At 44.4% G+C, this 15,454-nt stretch overlaps 4 protein-coding genes across 5 annotated transcripts in view; 1 reads left to right on the top strand and 3 right to left on the bottom strand.

Annotated features, from left to right (window-relative positions):
- The window catches only part of LOC125727545 (neurotensin receptor type 1-like), a 131,867-nt gene that overhangs the window by 29,640 nt on the left and 86,773 nt on the right, over window positions 1–15,454 (bottom strand). The gene's annotated exons all lie outside the window — the stretch shown is intronic.
- Window positions 1–15,454, bottom strand: part of LOC125727556 (malate dehydrogenase, mitochondrial-like) — a 115,372-nt gene that overhangs the window by 43,182 nt on the left and 56,736 nt on the right. The window lies entirely within an intron of this gene.
- The window catches only part of LOC125727555 (malate dehydrogenase, mitochondrial-like), a 112,959-nt gene that overhangs the window by 43,182 nt on the left and 54,323 nt on the right, over window positions 1–15,454 (bottom strand). The window lies entirely within an intron of this gene.
- On the top strand, window positions 115–1,164 carry LOC125727546 (malate dehydrogenase, mitochondrial-like). 2 transcript variants are annotated; one of them, XM_049004349.1, is made up of 2 exons: window positions 115–538; window positions 665–1,164. In XM_049004349.1, exons 1-2 carry the CDS (start codon window positions 115–117, stop codon window positions 1,129–1,131), a joined length of 891 nt encoding a protein of 296 aa, XP_048860306.1. In that variant the 3' UTR covers window positions 1,132–1,164. The 2 variants fall into 2 exon arrangements, with proteins under 2 accessions (XP_048860306.1, XP_048860305.1); XM_049004348.1 differs by having other exon boundaries at window positions 115–1,164.

The following is a 15,454-nucleotide window of genomic DNA, read 5'->3' as shown; positions in this document are numbered from 1 at the left end:
CGTTTTACGTAGTTGCTCACGTGTATATTAGTTCTAGAACCTAGGGTGGGTGATAAGGGAGAGTCTGCAGAATTCTCATTTCATTTTCAGCGTACCAGCAAAGCAGTAGTGATAATGTTCTCTCGGATAGCCAGATCAGCTGTGAGTATTGCTCGCAGCTTCTGCAGCTCTTCCCAGAGCAATACAAAGGTGACAGTGTTGGGTGCTTCTGGGGGCATCGGCCAGCCCCTGTCACTGCTGCTTAAGAAGAGTCCACTGGTCAGCCAGCTCTCGCTTTATGACGTTGTCCACACCCTCGGAGTGGCTGCAGACCTCAGTCACATTGAGACCAGGGCCCAGGTCACTGGCTACGTCGGCCCTGAACAACTCCCGCAAGCTCTGAAGGGGAGTGAAGTTGTCGTCATTCCTGCTGGAGTGCCCAGGAAGCCCGGGATGACACGGGATGACCTCTTCGGAACCAACGCCTCCATCGTGGCCACCCTGGCTGATGCCTGTGCCCGCAACTGCCCTGAAGCTATGATTTGTCTAATCACCAACCCAGTAAACTCCACTGTTCCCATAGCTTCAGAGATTCTTAGGAAGCATGGAGTTTACAACCCTAAGCGGGTCTTTGGTGTGACGACGCTAGACATCGTCAGGGCTAACACCTTCGTGGCCGAACTCACGGGACTGAATCCTGCTCATGTCAACGTCCCTGTAGTTGGTGGCCATGCGGGCAAGACCATAATTCCGGTCTTATCTCGGTGCACTCCCAAAGTGGAGTTCAGTGTGGATACTCTCGCTAACCTCACGAGGCGTATCCAAGACGCAGGCACTGAGGTGGTGAAGGCGAAGGCTGGGGCAGGCTCTGCCACCCTCTCCATGGCGTATGCAGGGGCTAGGTTCGCCGTGTCTCTGCTGGATGCCATGAATGGCAAAGAAGGGGTCATCGAATGTGCATTCGTCAGGTCAGAGGAAGGCGAATGCACATATTTCTCCACCCCTCTCCTCCTCGGCAGACACGGAGTGGAAAGAAACCTGGGCCTTGGCAAGCTCTCCGCCTTGGAGACCAAGCTGGTGGCGGAAGCACTGGATGAGCTGAAGGCCTCCATTAAGAAGGGGGAGGACTTTGCGAGTGCGCCAACACTTTAATGCTGCCTCTTCTGGATGAAGAATTCCCCTGGCTTTGGATGTTTTTAAACTCTTTTAAAAGATACTGTTAACATTTAAAATGTACCAAAAAAAAATGTTTTTGTTCAGGTTGGAGATGTTAAACACTCATCGCTAGACTTCTGTTTTGTCATGGGCTCAAAGCTATGAACATTCTCTGTGCTGGTGTTACTGTTTGCCAAAGGGTAATGCGTAAGAACACAATGCTCTGCTGGTTCAGTTGCTGAATGTGAAATATAACGTGAACCATTAATACTTTGAAAATGGACACTGAAAGTTCAGATATTTTGTTTGTAATTATAAAAGAAAATAAAACAGGATGTTTATAACTTATGACTGCTTTGTCTGTCTACTCTATATACAGTACATGCATGCTTATTTTTTCCTGAATTTTCTGAATTGTTTGTTGTGGAAGTAGCAGTAAAAACAATAAAACTCTAATAATAGTTTAAGGAAATGGTTTCACATGAAACTCAATCAGGTTCTCTTTGTGTTAACCATAATTCTGGACTGTTGGTAGACGATTACGTTCAGGTTGTAGACAAGTAAAATAAATTTGAAAAAAAAAAACACGGAATCTCTTGAGCTCTGGACATGCAAGAATTTATTTCCAGATTTACCCCTTTGTCAGTTAGTCTGGTGTATAGTTATTGTGTTGAAACCACAATAAGGTACTTATACTGGCAACAGAAACCTCAGACATTTTTTTCAAAGTACAGCTGTACTTGGTCTTCAGTCCACAAAACTGCAAACAAGATCCAATCCATGTATGTCAGGGGTAATCGCTGGAAGGCCGGTGTCCTGGAGGTTTTCCATCCTACTTGAACAGTCTTTTCTGGTGGTTATCTACCTGAGACCAGGTGTGAATGCTGTGAAATGCGGTAGGATGCAGGACACCGGCCCTCTAGGACCAGAATTGATTACCCCTGACCTATGTAATCGACTGTATCTTTCATTGGTTTTTGTTTTATGAGACACAAGGTAGTCAATGAGAAATATAAATAAGCTACAAGCCCAGCTCATCATCTACACAGAGCTGACTAAGAATCTTGGGCTTCCCATCCATCTCTTCTGGGTTCTCTAGTGGTGAACTGGTTTCCACATCCTGCTCTGGAGAGATACATCCCAAAAGCAGTGACTCTCCTCCAGGTAGGCCAACAAAGCTTGGTCTGCAGACTAACTGAAGTGGAAAGCGGCACAGGGCTCCATGCTGGCTTGGACAACTGGGTGCTCAGTGTCACTACACTCTGTAGACAAATTGATGGAAGTTCAGGTGAGATGATGCGAGACCCCTGGGCGTTTGAACTGGAGTGGCTGAAGGCTGGGAAGGTGGACGTTTCAGCTATTGTTTTGTAGTCAGTACATCAATTTATTTGATTTTGTGAATGTATTTTATGTACTTTAAGCCACACTGAATACAGTTGCAGCTCGGTACTATTGAACAAAAAATAATTCCCAGACTACAGGCTCTTCTGTTCAGACTGTATTTACATTTATGAAAGTTTATGTGTTCTGTGCACTTCAGGGTCTTACCTCACAGCTCAGCCATGTTCTTCGGGGTGATGAACTTTTCTACAGCTGATTCACATTGTAGAGATGGTGTCAAACCACTTTGTCTCTGCAGTTCTTCAAAGCAAATTTGCTGGCCATAGTCCCTACTAGGAGCTGCTAGTGCTGGCACTAGGCTTTGAAGCTGGCTCAGGGTTTGTGTAGACACTGGGAATCCACAATTCCTCCCATTAAATCTGGGAGCAAATACAGAAAAACACCCAGACTGACCAAGCATCACATTGACAAAGGTTAATTTTCTTAAATTTAAGTTTAAATTTAACTGGCCATTCCATGCATCTCCGGATTATTTATTTATGACTACATATTACAGTTTCTTCCAATCACCTTTTCACTAGTTACAGAAGATTGGTGTTATTTTCCAATACTCTAGTCACAAAATACACAACGGATGACCGAAATGCACATTTTCCAGAACTCTTAACATATTTTTCATTTGTGTGGACACAATACATTTAAAACAAAGATCACTTGTCTGTTGAACTTAAATCACCAGTTCAAATGAACACAACTGAACATCAAAGTATTTCCATTTCAAAATAAAATTCATTCATTGCATATGTGATGACTGCTCATTTTATTACAGTGATTTAACTAGTGGGCCCCCTCCTGGAGCCAGGCCTGGGGGTGGGGCTTGATGGCGAGCACCTGGTGGCCAGGCCTGCACCCCTGGGGCCTGGTCAGGCACAGCCTGGCGTGTGGGTCCCTCCTCCAATGGGCTCACCACCTGTAGGAGGGGCCAAAGGGGTCGGGTGCAGTGCGAGTTGGGTAGTGGCCGAAGGCGGGGACCTTGGCGGTCTAATTCCTCGGCTGCAGAAGCTAGCTAGCTCTAGGGACATGGAATGTCACCTCTCTGGTGGGGAAGGAGCCTGAGCTGGTGCGCGAGGCTGTGAGGTTCCGACTAGATGTAGTCGGGCTCACCTCGATGCACGGCTTAGGCTCCTCGAAGGGGGTTGGACCCTCTTCCACTCTGGAGTTGCTCACGGGGAGAGGCACCGAGCAGGCGTGGGCATACTTATTGCCCCTTGGCTGGGCGCCTGTACATTGAGGTTTACCGTGATGGACACCCAGCCAACATTTGTATGTGAGGCCCATATGGGTACAAAGTGGGTTGAAAAGTGGGCCCCATTTGGAATTGCCCAATGGGCCCCACGTGGGATTGTCCGCAGGTTTCATTTTGGCCCCATGACAATTGCCCATGTGGGTTTCAAACAGTATCTCACTGGGGTACAGGTGGGCCCCAACTGGGCAACATACTTAAGACCCATCTCGAGCCCAGCTTCAAGTTCTATGTTGGTGCAACATGGGGACAACATGGTTTGAAGTAAGGACTGCAAGGGGGTTTCACTCTAGGTGTTAGGTGAGCTCCAACTGGTCAACACAGGCAATTTCAGTAGAAGACTTAAGATTTATGTAGGTCTGAATACAGGCTGAAATATGGGTTGTAGGTGGGTTTGTACACATGTTCTATAACAGGTCTATTCAAACTGAACAGAACAGATTGAGGCTTCACATTAGATGCATCTACTTTTGCTATTGACTAGAAAAACATATATCGGTATTGAAAAAAAACCTGTATATGCCTCCCTCATTCACAGATGAACTACAATATTAACAGGACAGCATTTTTAGACATGTATACTTAAATTACCACAGTACAAAACATTAGAGCATACGGTGAGACTTTATCTTTTCAAATTCAACTTTTATTTATAATATTGTTATACCTTCTTAAAGCTTTCATAGCTTATTAACAGCTCAAAACCCATAAGGCCAGCTTAATTATGTGGTTTTCTTAATAAAAGAATATATGCTATTCCTTAATAACAGCATCATTAAAGAGCATTTGCGACATTCTCAATGCAGCACATACTAAAACAACACTGAACAACAAAAGAACAGAACAGCTGCTCATTAGGCCTACTACTTATGTCGGTCTCGACTGCATTCTGGAAGCCCCTTGTCCTCCTCTGTCTCTGGCCCCAATGAACCACTTTGACAGTGCCCTCTGAGATTCTTGCTGGTTCACTTTTGTTGTGAGCCAGCGGAGCCAACCCACCACCAGGTGGTGATCAGTTGAGAGCTCCACCCCTCTCCTCATTCGAGTGTCCAATACATGCGGCCGCAAGTCCGATGACACGACCACAAAGTCGATCATCGAACTGCGGCCTAGGGCGTCCTGGTACCAAGTGCACATATGGACACCCTTATGCTTGAACATGGTGTTCATTATGGATAATCCATGACGAGCACAGAAGTCCAATAACAAAACACCACTCTGGTTCATTTCGAGGGGGGGGGTTCCTCCCAATCATGCCATTCCAGATCTCACTGTCATTGCCCACGTGAACATTGAAGTCCCCCAGTAGAACAAGAGACTTCCTGGGAGGAGTGTTCTCCAACACCACTTCCAAGGACTCCAAAAAGGGTGGGTATTCTGAACTGCTGTTTGGTGCATAAGCGCAAGCAACAGTCAGGACCCGTCCCCCCACCCGAAGGCAAAGGGAGGCTACCCTTCTGCCCAACCAACATGTCCACAAGGGCCCCACATGGGTTGAAAATAGGCTACATGGGTTCCAAGTGGGCTTGGGCTAGAACTGGGCAAATTGTGTGGGTACCACATGGTTTATGTAACATGGGCCCTGACTAGGAAGCCAATGTGGGCTGACTGTATGGGCCCTTTATGGGATAGAAGTGGGCTAAGTGGAAGTGTGGTGGTACTGGGTAACATTATCTAGGGCCCATAAGGTTTCCATGACATGGGCCCCACATGGAATGCCCATGTGGATTGACTATAGGGGCCCCATATGAGATGCATATGGGCCAATTGGGCACGGGCTCGATCTGGTTAGCACTTTACATATGCCATATGGTTTCAATAATACTGGCCCCATATGGGAAGCCCATGTGGGCTGTTCATGTGGGACCCATAAGGGATTCATATGAGTCAAGTAAACATGGGCTACAACTGGGTAACATGATCTTGGAAGAAAATGGTTCCAGTAACATGGGCCCCATATGGGAGACCTATGTGGGCAGACTGTGTAGGATCAATATATATGGGCCAAATAGGCATGGGCTGTACCTAGGTGTACTTGGTGGGCATCATATAGGGTATTTGTGGGCTTAGTGAGAATAGGCTTGATCAGGGTAACACTCTGTGGGCCGAGTAGGGATATAAGTAACATAGTTCTATATATGGGCTGACTCTATGGGGCCCATTAAGGATAAATGAGCTAAGGGCATGGGCTAGAACTGGTAGCCCATTATCTTAGACCTATATAGTTTCAATAATACAGGTTTCCTATGGGAAGCCCACGTGGACTGAGTACATTGTCACTAAAAGGGATCAATGAGATTCTAGAGGGCTACACTGAGTTTGCTCTCTACAGTCTACGATGTCATCACTCGTCAGTCAATCAGTCACAGTCAGTGACGACAAAGAGATTATGGCAAGGTAGGTGACATTATTGTAAAGGGGTGCTTAAATGATCTAACGTTAAAGTTAACAGCTAGCCGAGCTTCAGCAGCTAATCCTGGGCGGAATCCCACAGCGCCTCGTGGTGCGCCTAACCCGTCCGGCTCCTGACGCCGGCTTTGTCACTAGAGATTAGGACCAGCGATGTGCAATGGATCTTAACATAAAAACTATGTGTAAGTGTAACCAGTGTGGTTTGGTTTTTATATTTTAAACTTATAAACTTATAAATTTTATACTGGATGTTTGTGTGTATTTCCCTTAAAGAAAGTACCAACTGCTGATGCCTTCTTCCGGGCACCTCGGTTTGCCCCGTGGACAGCGAGACGGTATGTAGTGTTTCGGCGGTCGCGTACAAGGAGTGTATTTTCAGTTATACTGTATAAAGGTTTGTAGCTTTGCTTTTGATTACGTTTGTGAATAATTATTCGTGTGTCGTTTAATGTCGTTTTTGTTAAAATGCATTATTTTGATGGATAGGTGACCGGGCTTTTTATGTTCTCTGTTAGGAAGAAGACTGTGTGTAACCCCTATGTTCACGTGTTTTAATAATTGTTCTACCCAGATCGGTGGACAATAAGCAAACACCACAAAACACCAGTTAATTGTACGGCGCGATGCGAACACAGCGCAGATCCTGTACCAAGTAGCGTGTGTACAACAAGCGGAAAGCCGGAGCGCGCCAACACCCAGAGTGCTCGCGTGCACGACAACTTTTATTTTAATGGATGTCAGTGCCATTGCTAAGGGAGAATCTGCATAATTTCTATTTTGTTTTAATCCTACCAGCAAACCAGTAATCGGAATGTTTTCGTGCGTTGCAAGATCACCTGCAAGCATCGCTCGAAGCTTTTGCACTTCTTCCCAGAACAATGCCAAGGTGGCAGTGTTGGATGCGTCCAGGGGCATCGGCCAGCCCCTGTCACTGCTCCTGAAGAAGAGTCCCCTGGTCACACAGTAATAGGACACAAGTAAATGATTAGATTACAAGTGAAATCGCTCAGTGCAAGGTATTTTTTTCGTTAAGCAATTGCTAAGCGATCTAACGCTACCTCTGTTTCAGGTCTGTACCGCCCGACTTTTCCTGCCTCCTCTTCCCGCGCCTCCAGAACCTTCCCACTCCCGTCCGACCTAACCCCGTTCCTCCCTCGTGGGTCTAACTCCTGTCTTCCATCTGTTTAAGGATTGACCTTTTGGCTTTGCACCCCCCTTTGAATTCTGGCTCTGTATGTCCAACATAAATGAAATTTGCTGAGTTTGTACACTTGGCCACACAGAGTGTACTGTCCTAAGCATTTTGGGATCTAATCACCAGAGACAGAGATACAGGGGGGTGACAGGGGGCACCCACTTTGAATTTTGCAGGAAAATGGACATCCAATTTTAAATTATTTAGGTTCCCCTGAATCACAATGTTTTATGGAGTGATCTACAGTTAGACAGATACAGAGTGCTCCGTTATGTCAGGATTCCTTTTTCAAGAAATGTAAATATCAGTTGCTAAACTTGTCATGTATGTTTTGGTACCAAGTTTGCATCATGATTCACAGTTAAAATTACAGTTTGAACGCCAATGATCTTGAATGCCAATAAAATTAATATGCTGCCTCATAACAACACATGTAACGCACTGTACCTACACAGATCATGAAACAGACCTTGCTCATGTCAAGAGGGCATGAAATGGGATATAATATAGAAACTTAATGTTCTAGTTGTAATTATTCATTTCAACATTAAAAATTTCCTATAGATATCATCTGAGATTCAATAGGCAAATTATTTTGTGAAGGCATAGAAACTTTAATAATAAACAAACAATTAACAATTCCAACAACTAAACGCTTAATAAAATCAAAAATTCACTTATTATTATGGATAATAATAATAATGTTAGAAAACAATTAGTCACATTGTCAAATAAATAAATAATTAATCCTACATAAAACACAAAACTAATAAACTGACAATTCCTTATGTGCATGCTGGACAAATATAGTCCTGATCAATAGGAGGATTCTGCACGCAGTCATGGTGGTACCATCTGCTGCAAACATCACAGCAGACCTAAAGGGAAAGGAGAGTGTTTCCATTAAAGTATGGTTAACACTTATCACATTAAGTATTCAAAGCAATTAATGTAATCATAATAGGTAATTCAGGGAAGATTGTTGCCTATGTCACGACCGCTGTGAATTAAGCGGGCGATCGCTTGGGTAAGCGAGCGAGCAGGAAGCAGGCAGGCAGAATACGGAGCAAAACAAGGGGTTTAATCGGAAGACGGGGACCAGGATACATCACACGCCAACTAACATCAATGACAGACCAAGGATTCAAGCAAGACATGGACTTAAATAGACAGGACTGGTTGAAAATAACTAGACACAGCTGGCGACGATCAGGGAGGCACACGTGGGTAATCAGGGGGGTGTTGCACACACGAGGATCGTACGAGCGGGGCGTGACAGCCTACATATAACAAGTACTGTCCTAAAACACAAGTAAATATGTACAGCGCCCTCCACAATTATTGTCACCCCTTGTAAAGATTTGTAAAAAAAGGCTTAGAAAAAATCTTCCTTTCAGTGAAGTAGCTTCATCTCACACTGAAAAAAATTTGAAAAATCCAACCTGTCTTTGAAATAAATTTATTTAAAGAAAAAACAAATCCTTCATTAAGAAATAATTATTTTTAATAAATTAAATAAAATTAACCTGACCTTCAAGGGGGGGCAGGAGGTGCGGTTTGGGGGGGGGGGGGGGGGGCTCAATATAATGGTAGGGGAAACACTGATCTGCATATAGTGTATCGTATCATCTAAAACAATATTGATGTAGGTGCTCAGAGACGTGATTCATCTTGTAAATAGACGATGTAAACGGTATCTGTACAATACTTTCTCTTATGATTTTCTTAGCATTTTCTTTTCTCTAGATAATTATTGTACAGTACACACACACACACACACACACACACACACACACATATATATATTCTATGCCATGTTCCATCACAAGTTTATTACATTTTCCATCATAGTTTGCTGCTGTCTTGTGAATATACTAATATATTATTACCTCAATTTAGGTGAAGTATTTGGCAACAAATGGGGGTCCCAACCATCTGCCAACACAAGACGCATCCTTGTGCGTATGCTAACCACCCCACTGGCCCAGCAGTTGTGCTGGCAGGGCTCTGGCCAGAAGATGGCCTTTGTGGAGATGCTGGTCTGCAGAGCAGTCATAGGTACAGTATGTAATGTTTATATGTAATTAGACCCTAAGAAGGGGAACAAAAACAAATCTTGAATTTAATTGTAAAGACCAAATTACAGAATTTTAAATTACTTGTAACTTGATCTTAAGTTCTGTTCCAAAGCTAGTTTAAAGGCTCCACTTGTGACTCAACTAGACTAGACCTTTCGCAGCTGACATTAGTTTACCGTAAAGCCCTTTTTGTCCTGTTTCTGGAATCTGAAGAAGTAGATTAGGCAAATTACAAAAAAGTTTTTACAAATGAGGAAAAACACTGACTCACTATGTTATTTATAAATTATTTCACTCATTCACTCACTGCAATCTCTCAGGGCTGTTCTCTAGCTCAATCAACTGCAGCACTCTCTCTCCCTCGCTCTCTTTCTCTATCTCTCAAAACAAAGCCTTGGGAAACTACCTGATAGTAGGGAAAACACAAGTATATACTTTGCACTTGGACAACCTCTTTTTTGTTTTGTTTTTTACATTAACTTTTCAGTTCTTTTTTTCTCAATTACATTCTGTGACAAAAAGTAGCTGGGCCACAGCCTCAGAGGTGGAATATTCAGTTAAAACATGGCCGCGGAATGTTAGAGACCGGGCTGGTGGGAGGAGCTGAAGGACACTGAGGGGATTGATTTAATATTGGTTAATTATGTATGTAATACTATGTGCTCATTGTTCTGTTTAATAAGAAAAATATATTTAGTACTCAATCCACATACTCAGTTTTGTATTCAGTTTTCAATATGTTTTATTCATTTTTTAACCTGTCTGTGAACAGATGTAAGTGTTTGAAACTTACTTGTAGTTTATTACTGCTACTTGCAATAAGTGCAAATATTCTGCATACGCATTAATAATAATGTGGTTGTCACGGGAGACGGCAGCGATCGCGGGCAGAGCGGCGATCGTGCGGGCAGGCGGGTAAGAAGCAGGCAGACAGCCGAGAATCAGGGCAAACGAGGGGTTTAATCTCAAAGACGAGGGCACGAACATCGACTGACATCAATGACGGACGAAGGACTCAGGTAAGACACGGACTGAAATACACAGGACTGATTGAAAATAAGCAGACACAGCTGGGTACAATCGGGAAAGAACACGTGGGTAATCCGGGGGCGTGGCACACACGAGGAGCCGACGAGCAGGGCATGACAGTAGTATACTGGCAGTACAGGACCAAACTAATTTTATTTGTTAAAGAACCACAGAGCATGCCCACGGGGACACTGGAGCATTGTGGCTTCACAGCTTTCCTCGCTCCCAATGTCCCCCAGTAGGCCCACAGTTTGCCCAAAGTATGCCCAATGTTCCCACAGTACACCCCACAGTGTGCCCACAGTATGCCCACAGGGGATCATCCAGCAGGCTAAAAAAATGCAGGGCACATATGTGTAGGCCATCCCAAAGTGTGGGCATACTGTGGGCCCAGAATGCTTAGTGTGGGCCGCCCACAATGGCCCCACAGTGTGGGACCCACATGTACCCTGCATTTCATGCAGTTAATGGGGCCCACAGTGGGCTGCCTACAGTGGGCTGCCTGCAGTGGTCCCACACGGGCCCCAGAGGGGCATGTTTGCTGGGGTGTCCACATGTTTTAATAATTATTCTATCCAGATCGGTGGACAATAAACAGCACCGCAAAACTGTCATCCAGTTAATTGTTTTAAAGTGGTGTTATCAATGTATCGTTTAATTCATAAATAAAGTTCAATTCTTATTTTTTTTTATTTATTTACTTTATTTTACATTTGAAGTCATATTATAGTCACAATGTCCCTCCCAGGTGTGCAGTGACACTGGGGGGAGGCAATCGGAATAGTGTATTAAGACGCAGATGCAGTTACTCTTTTGCTTTGAGAGGAGTGCTCCAGGCTGCATTGAAGATCTCATCTGTTTTTGATGGACTTCCGAAGGAATGGCATCCGAAGTGAAAGTTATTATGAATTTCTTATGTTTGAATCTGTAGAAATACTTGTGGGTAAAGTTTTTCCTTCTACATACTTCACTGCCACTTTATAACACACAAAGTGTCTCATATACTGATCCATTGTCATAGCAAAAGAAGGATTCCTTGTTTGTTAAAACTTAAGTTGCCTTTGGAAAAGTAATATACACTGGAAATGAAAAGGGTTTTTGCAAGAAGACGCAGGCAATCCCATCAATCGGGTTTGCCTGAAGACATCATCTAAAGATGCCACCAAGGAAGGTGAAGACAAGGCGAAGCAGGATATGCAGGATACTCTGCAGTGGGGCAGGATCTTCAGCTACAGGCTCATGCAAGAGATTTTCAATGATGCCAACTGTCTTAGCAGGTTGGTTGAAGAGCTTTTCAGTCTGTTTACATATCATGTTGTTTCTTCTGTCTGAAATGTACTAACTGATCTTTTTAAAAGGATGATTGAGGAGCTGGAGTGTTGCCACATGGTGGTGACTGATGTGTCCTCCTCCCCACCCCCATCAGTGAAGGAAAACCTCCGGTGTTCCTGTGGTGACTGGTACAGTCACAAGCATGCCGCCATTGGAGAGTGCCGAGAGTGAGCCCAGTGAAGAGGTCAGCAGTCTTAGCAGTGGCGAAACCTTTCAAATGTATCTCAGCTTTACAGCTTCGTTGATGCGGTTTGTTTTCGATTGTGAGTCAAACGAATACACAATTGTGACGTTGTCAACTGATAAGCTAGTATAAAGCATAGACATGATTAATGAGGAAACTAACTGCGCAAAGTCGTGCACTTCATCTAGACGTCTGACAAATTGTTTGAATCTCCGCGCTCAAAGGCAAACAAGTTGCACAGAAGGACCATCGTCAGCATCAGCTCAAGTGAATGGTAACCACGCTTTTGAACAAACCGTTTTCTCCGCCATGCATTGTTTTTATCAGCTCTGTGTCTCCTAGGACGGTGCTGTCTGTGATCGGGGCAGAGTAACGCAACTCTCACACACGCTGCAGTGTTTCAGAGAGCTGCCTACTCCGCCTTACCGTTTATTCCCAGGACTCTTCCAAAACTTCTGGCTGGGGTCCTGCACAAGGCAGCATGGGTCACGTGTTCTACAGCAACAGTAACACTGGGCTGCCCGCAGATGTGCCTGTCTGTAAATCGGCGTACTACTAAAAAATGTGGAAAACATCGTAAAGCGAGAGCTGGCTGACCAGGGGATTCTTCTTCGGGAGCAATGACAGGGTTGGCCGATGCCCCCGGACGCTCGTAGCTGATCTGGCACTGTGGGAGAACATTCTGAGTACTGCTTTGCTGGTAAGCTGAAGATCAAATGAGAATTCTGCACTCTCCCTTAGCAACAACGAGATTTATTCCCTGGGTTTTAGATTTTATACATGTAAGTAATTACGTAAACACGCAAACTAGGGATGCCACATCTCCTTGGAAACGGACTAGAACTGAATGGAAGAACGTCACTTTGTGGATGAAATGTGTTTCGGGAGTGAAAGAAATGCATTTTGTGTATGTTGCAGGCGCATGCCTGTGTAGTACCTTCTAATGACCAAAAGGTGGAGTTTTGATTCTGCAGACCCGTATATCCATCCTACTGGGTCGCGGGGGTCCGGAGCCTATCCCAGAAGCAATGGGCAGGGAACAACCCAGGACGGGGGGCCAGCCCATCGCAGGGCACACTCACATACCATGCACTCACACATGCACACCTACGAGCAACTCCAATTAGACTCTGCATGTTTTTGGACTGTGGGGGGAAACCGGAGTACCCGGAGGAAACCCCACGACGACATGGGGAGAACATGCAAACTCCACACATGTCACCCAGGTAGGGACTCGAACCCAGGTCCCAGAGGTGTGAGGCAACAGTGCTAACCACTGCACCACCATGCCGTCCCCAGACCCATATAATTACCTTTAATTTAAATGGAATGAAAAATGTAATTTAAATGCAATAGAAATTGAAACTGCTCCCCAGCTCTTGCTTTTTACTGTTGTATGTACTCATTAGTGTCACTGTTTTCATTACCTTTTTAATATTTTTAAGCTTAGCCAATGAAAAATTGCAGCGTCAATTCCCTCTTGTTTTAGGCTATATTACCCTGCCACTTTGGCCTGAATAACACTAGTTCAGAACAGGCACACTGAATAGGCTGCACGTGGAATGCAAGGTTAAAATACGAATGGATTAATACAAGGAGTCACAGACGGTCTGTGGATCCTCGTAGAATCGCTGAATTTTTTTTCCTTCAAATGTTTTGTGAACGAAACAACTTGTTGAAAGCAGATGTATTCAGATTTCTGTCTATGAAATGTAAGGCGCTGATATCAGTTCTGTGCATGAAGTTAAACATTCCTTTTGATTTCTGTGCAAGAAAGAAAGTGAAGTCTTTTGCGGACAAAATGTGAGTGGACACTGTCATTAAATGATGCTTTAAGTGGTTCATAATGTGTTTTCTGCAGGAGCCCCACAGAATACAAAGTATACAGCATGCATATGGACGCAGACACCTCTGCATCCTCAAGCGGATATTTCAGTCTGACTTCCAGGAAGTGCCCAGGATTCTTACTATCTTACTCTCAGAATGTGGCACATCCTTTATAGTTATATGTGTGTGTGTATATATATATATATATATATATATTCGTATGATTTATGCTATTCCATATCTGGTACAAGGTTATTTTGCATTGTTTCGATTAATATATTGATATTGATTTTAATGCGAGGTTATCTTGTATCACTTGTATTAAAGTGTTTTTTTGAGTGAACCTAAGCGTGCCTGTTTGTTCCTTCGAGAGCCCTATATCCCTCTCTCATCCATTTTAAGACACTACTCACAACTCATGACCATAGGTGAGTGTAGGAACGTAGATCAACTAGTAGATTGAGGGCTTTGCCTTTTGGCTCAGCTCCTTCATTATGATAGACCGATGGAGCGCCCGCATCACTGCCAACGCCAGAACCGATCTGCCTGTTGATAGTTAAACTCTTCCACTTGGAGAAGGACTCCCTCCCAAACCCAGAGAGAGCACTTCACCCTCTTCCGGCTGAGGACCATGGTTGCCCTAATAAAGGACCGTTGGACCTTTCCCCAGTGTTCTGTCATTATACCTGGTGAGTCAGCTCTCCCTGTATGATATCGTCCACACCCTCGGTGTTGCTGCTGACCTTAGCCACATTGAGACCAGGGCCCAGGCCACTGGCTACATCGGCCCAGAGCAACTCGATGTAGCTCTGAAGGGGTGCAAAGTTGTGCTCCTTTCTGCTGGCGTGCCCAGGAAGCCCGGAATAACTTGCGATGACCTGTTCAATAGCCACACCATCATTGTAGGGTTGGGGCAGGCTCTACCACACTCTCAATGACGTATGCGGGAGCTAGGTTCACCTTCTCTCTGCTGGACGCTATGAATGGCAAAGAGGAGGTTGTCGAGTATGCATTTGTGAGATCCGAGATAAGCGAATGCAAATACTTGTCTATCCCTCTCTTCCTCGGGAAACATGGAATTGAAAACAACCTGGGCTTTGCCAAGCTCTCTGCCTTTGAGGAGAAGCTGGTGGCGGAAGTGTTGTGCGAGTTGAAGGCCTCCATCAAGAAAGGGGAGGAATTTCTGCTGAACTTCTGCTGAATTTCTGCTGGTCAAGGGCAGCGCCACAAAAATTCCTTCTAACACAGGCTTTCTGCTGGACTGCTTTTGTGTGATATAAGTATTCCCTGATTGATGGAAAGAAGCAGGATTTGACTGTATCAAACATGTACTGTCCTAAAATTTAGGTAGAAAAAAACAGCGGTGCTTGGGAATGCAGCCCAAACCAGGTAGGAAATTCCATCTAAGGCTAAATTTATATACCACTCTTCTTACCACAGGCCATTTGCTTGAACTTTAATTTATTCCAGTCCTTTAATCAAAGTCTTTTGTCGGTCTCAACCGGAAGCCGTGGTGCCATTAGTGCCATTACTAAGAGAGAATCTGCATAATTTCCATTTTGTTTTAAACTTATCAGCAAACCAGTCCTCAGAATGTTTTCCCGCATTGCAAGATCAGC

This window comes from Brienomyrus brachyistius, unplaced genomic scaffold, assembly GCF_023856365.1.
Source record: "Brienomyrus brachyistius isolate T26 unplaced genomic scaffold, BBRACH_0.4 scaffold102, whole genome shotgun sequence".
NCBI classification, from domain to species: domain Eukaryota; kingdom Metazoa; phylum Chordata; class Actinopteri; order Osteoglossiformes; family Mormyridae; genus Brienomyrus; species Brienomyrus brachyistius.
The sequence above is the reverse complement of the archived record's forward strand: the minus strand, read 5'-3'. Positions and strand labels throughout refer to the sequence as shown.

What these genes read in the sequence shown, in the direction of transcription:
- LOC125727546 (XM_049004348.1), top strand. Translation starts at nt 115, where the DNA reads ATGTTCTCTCGGATAGCCAGATCAGCTGTGAGTATTGCTCGCAGCTTC.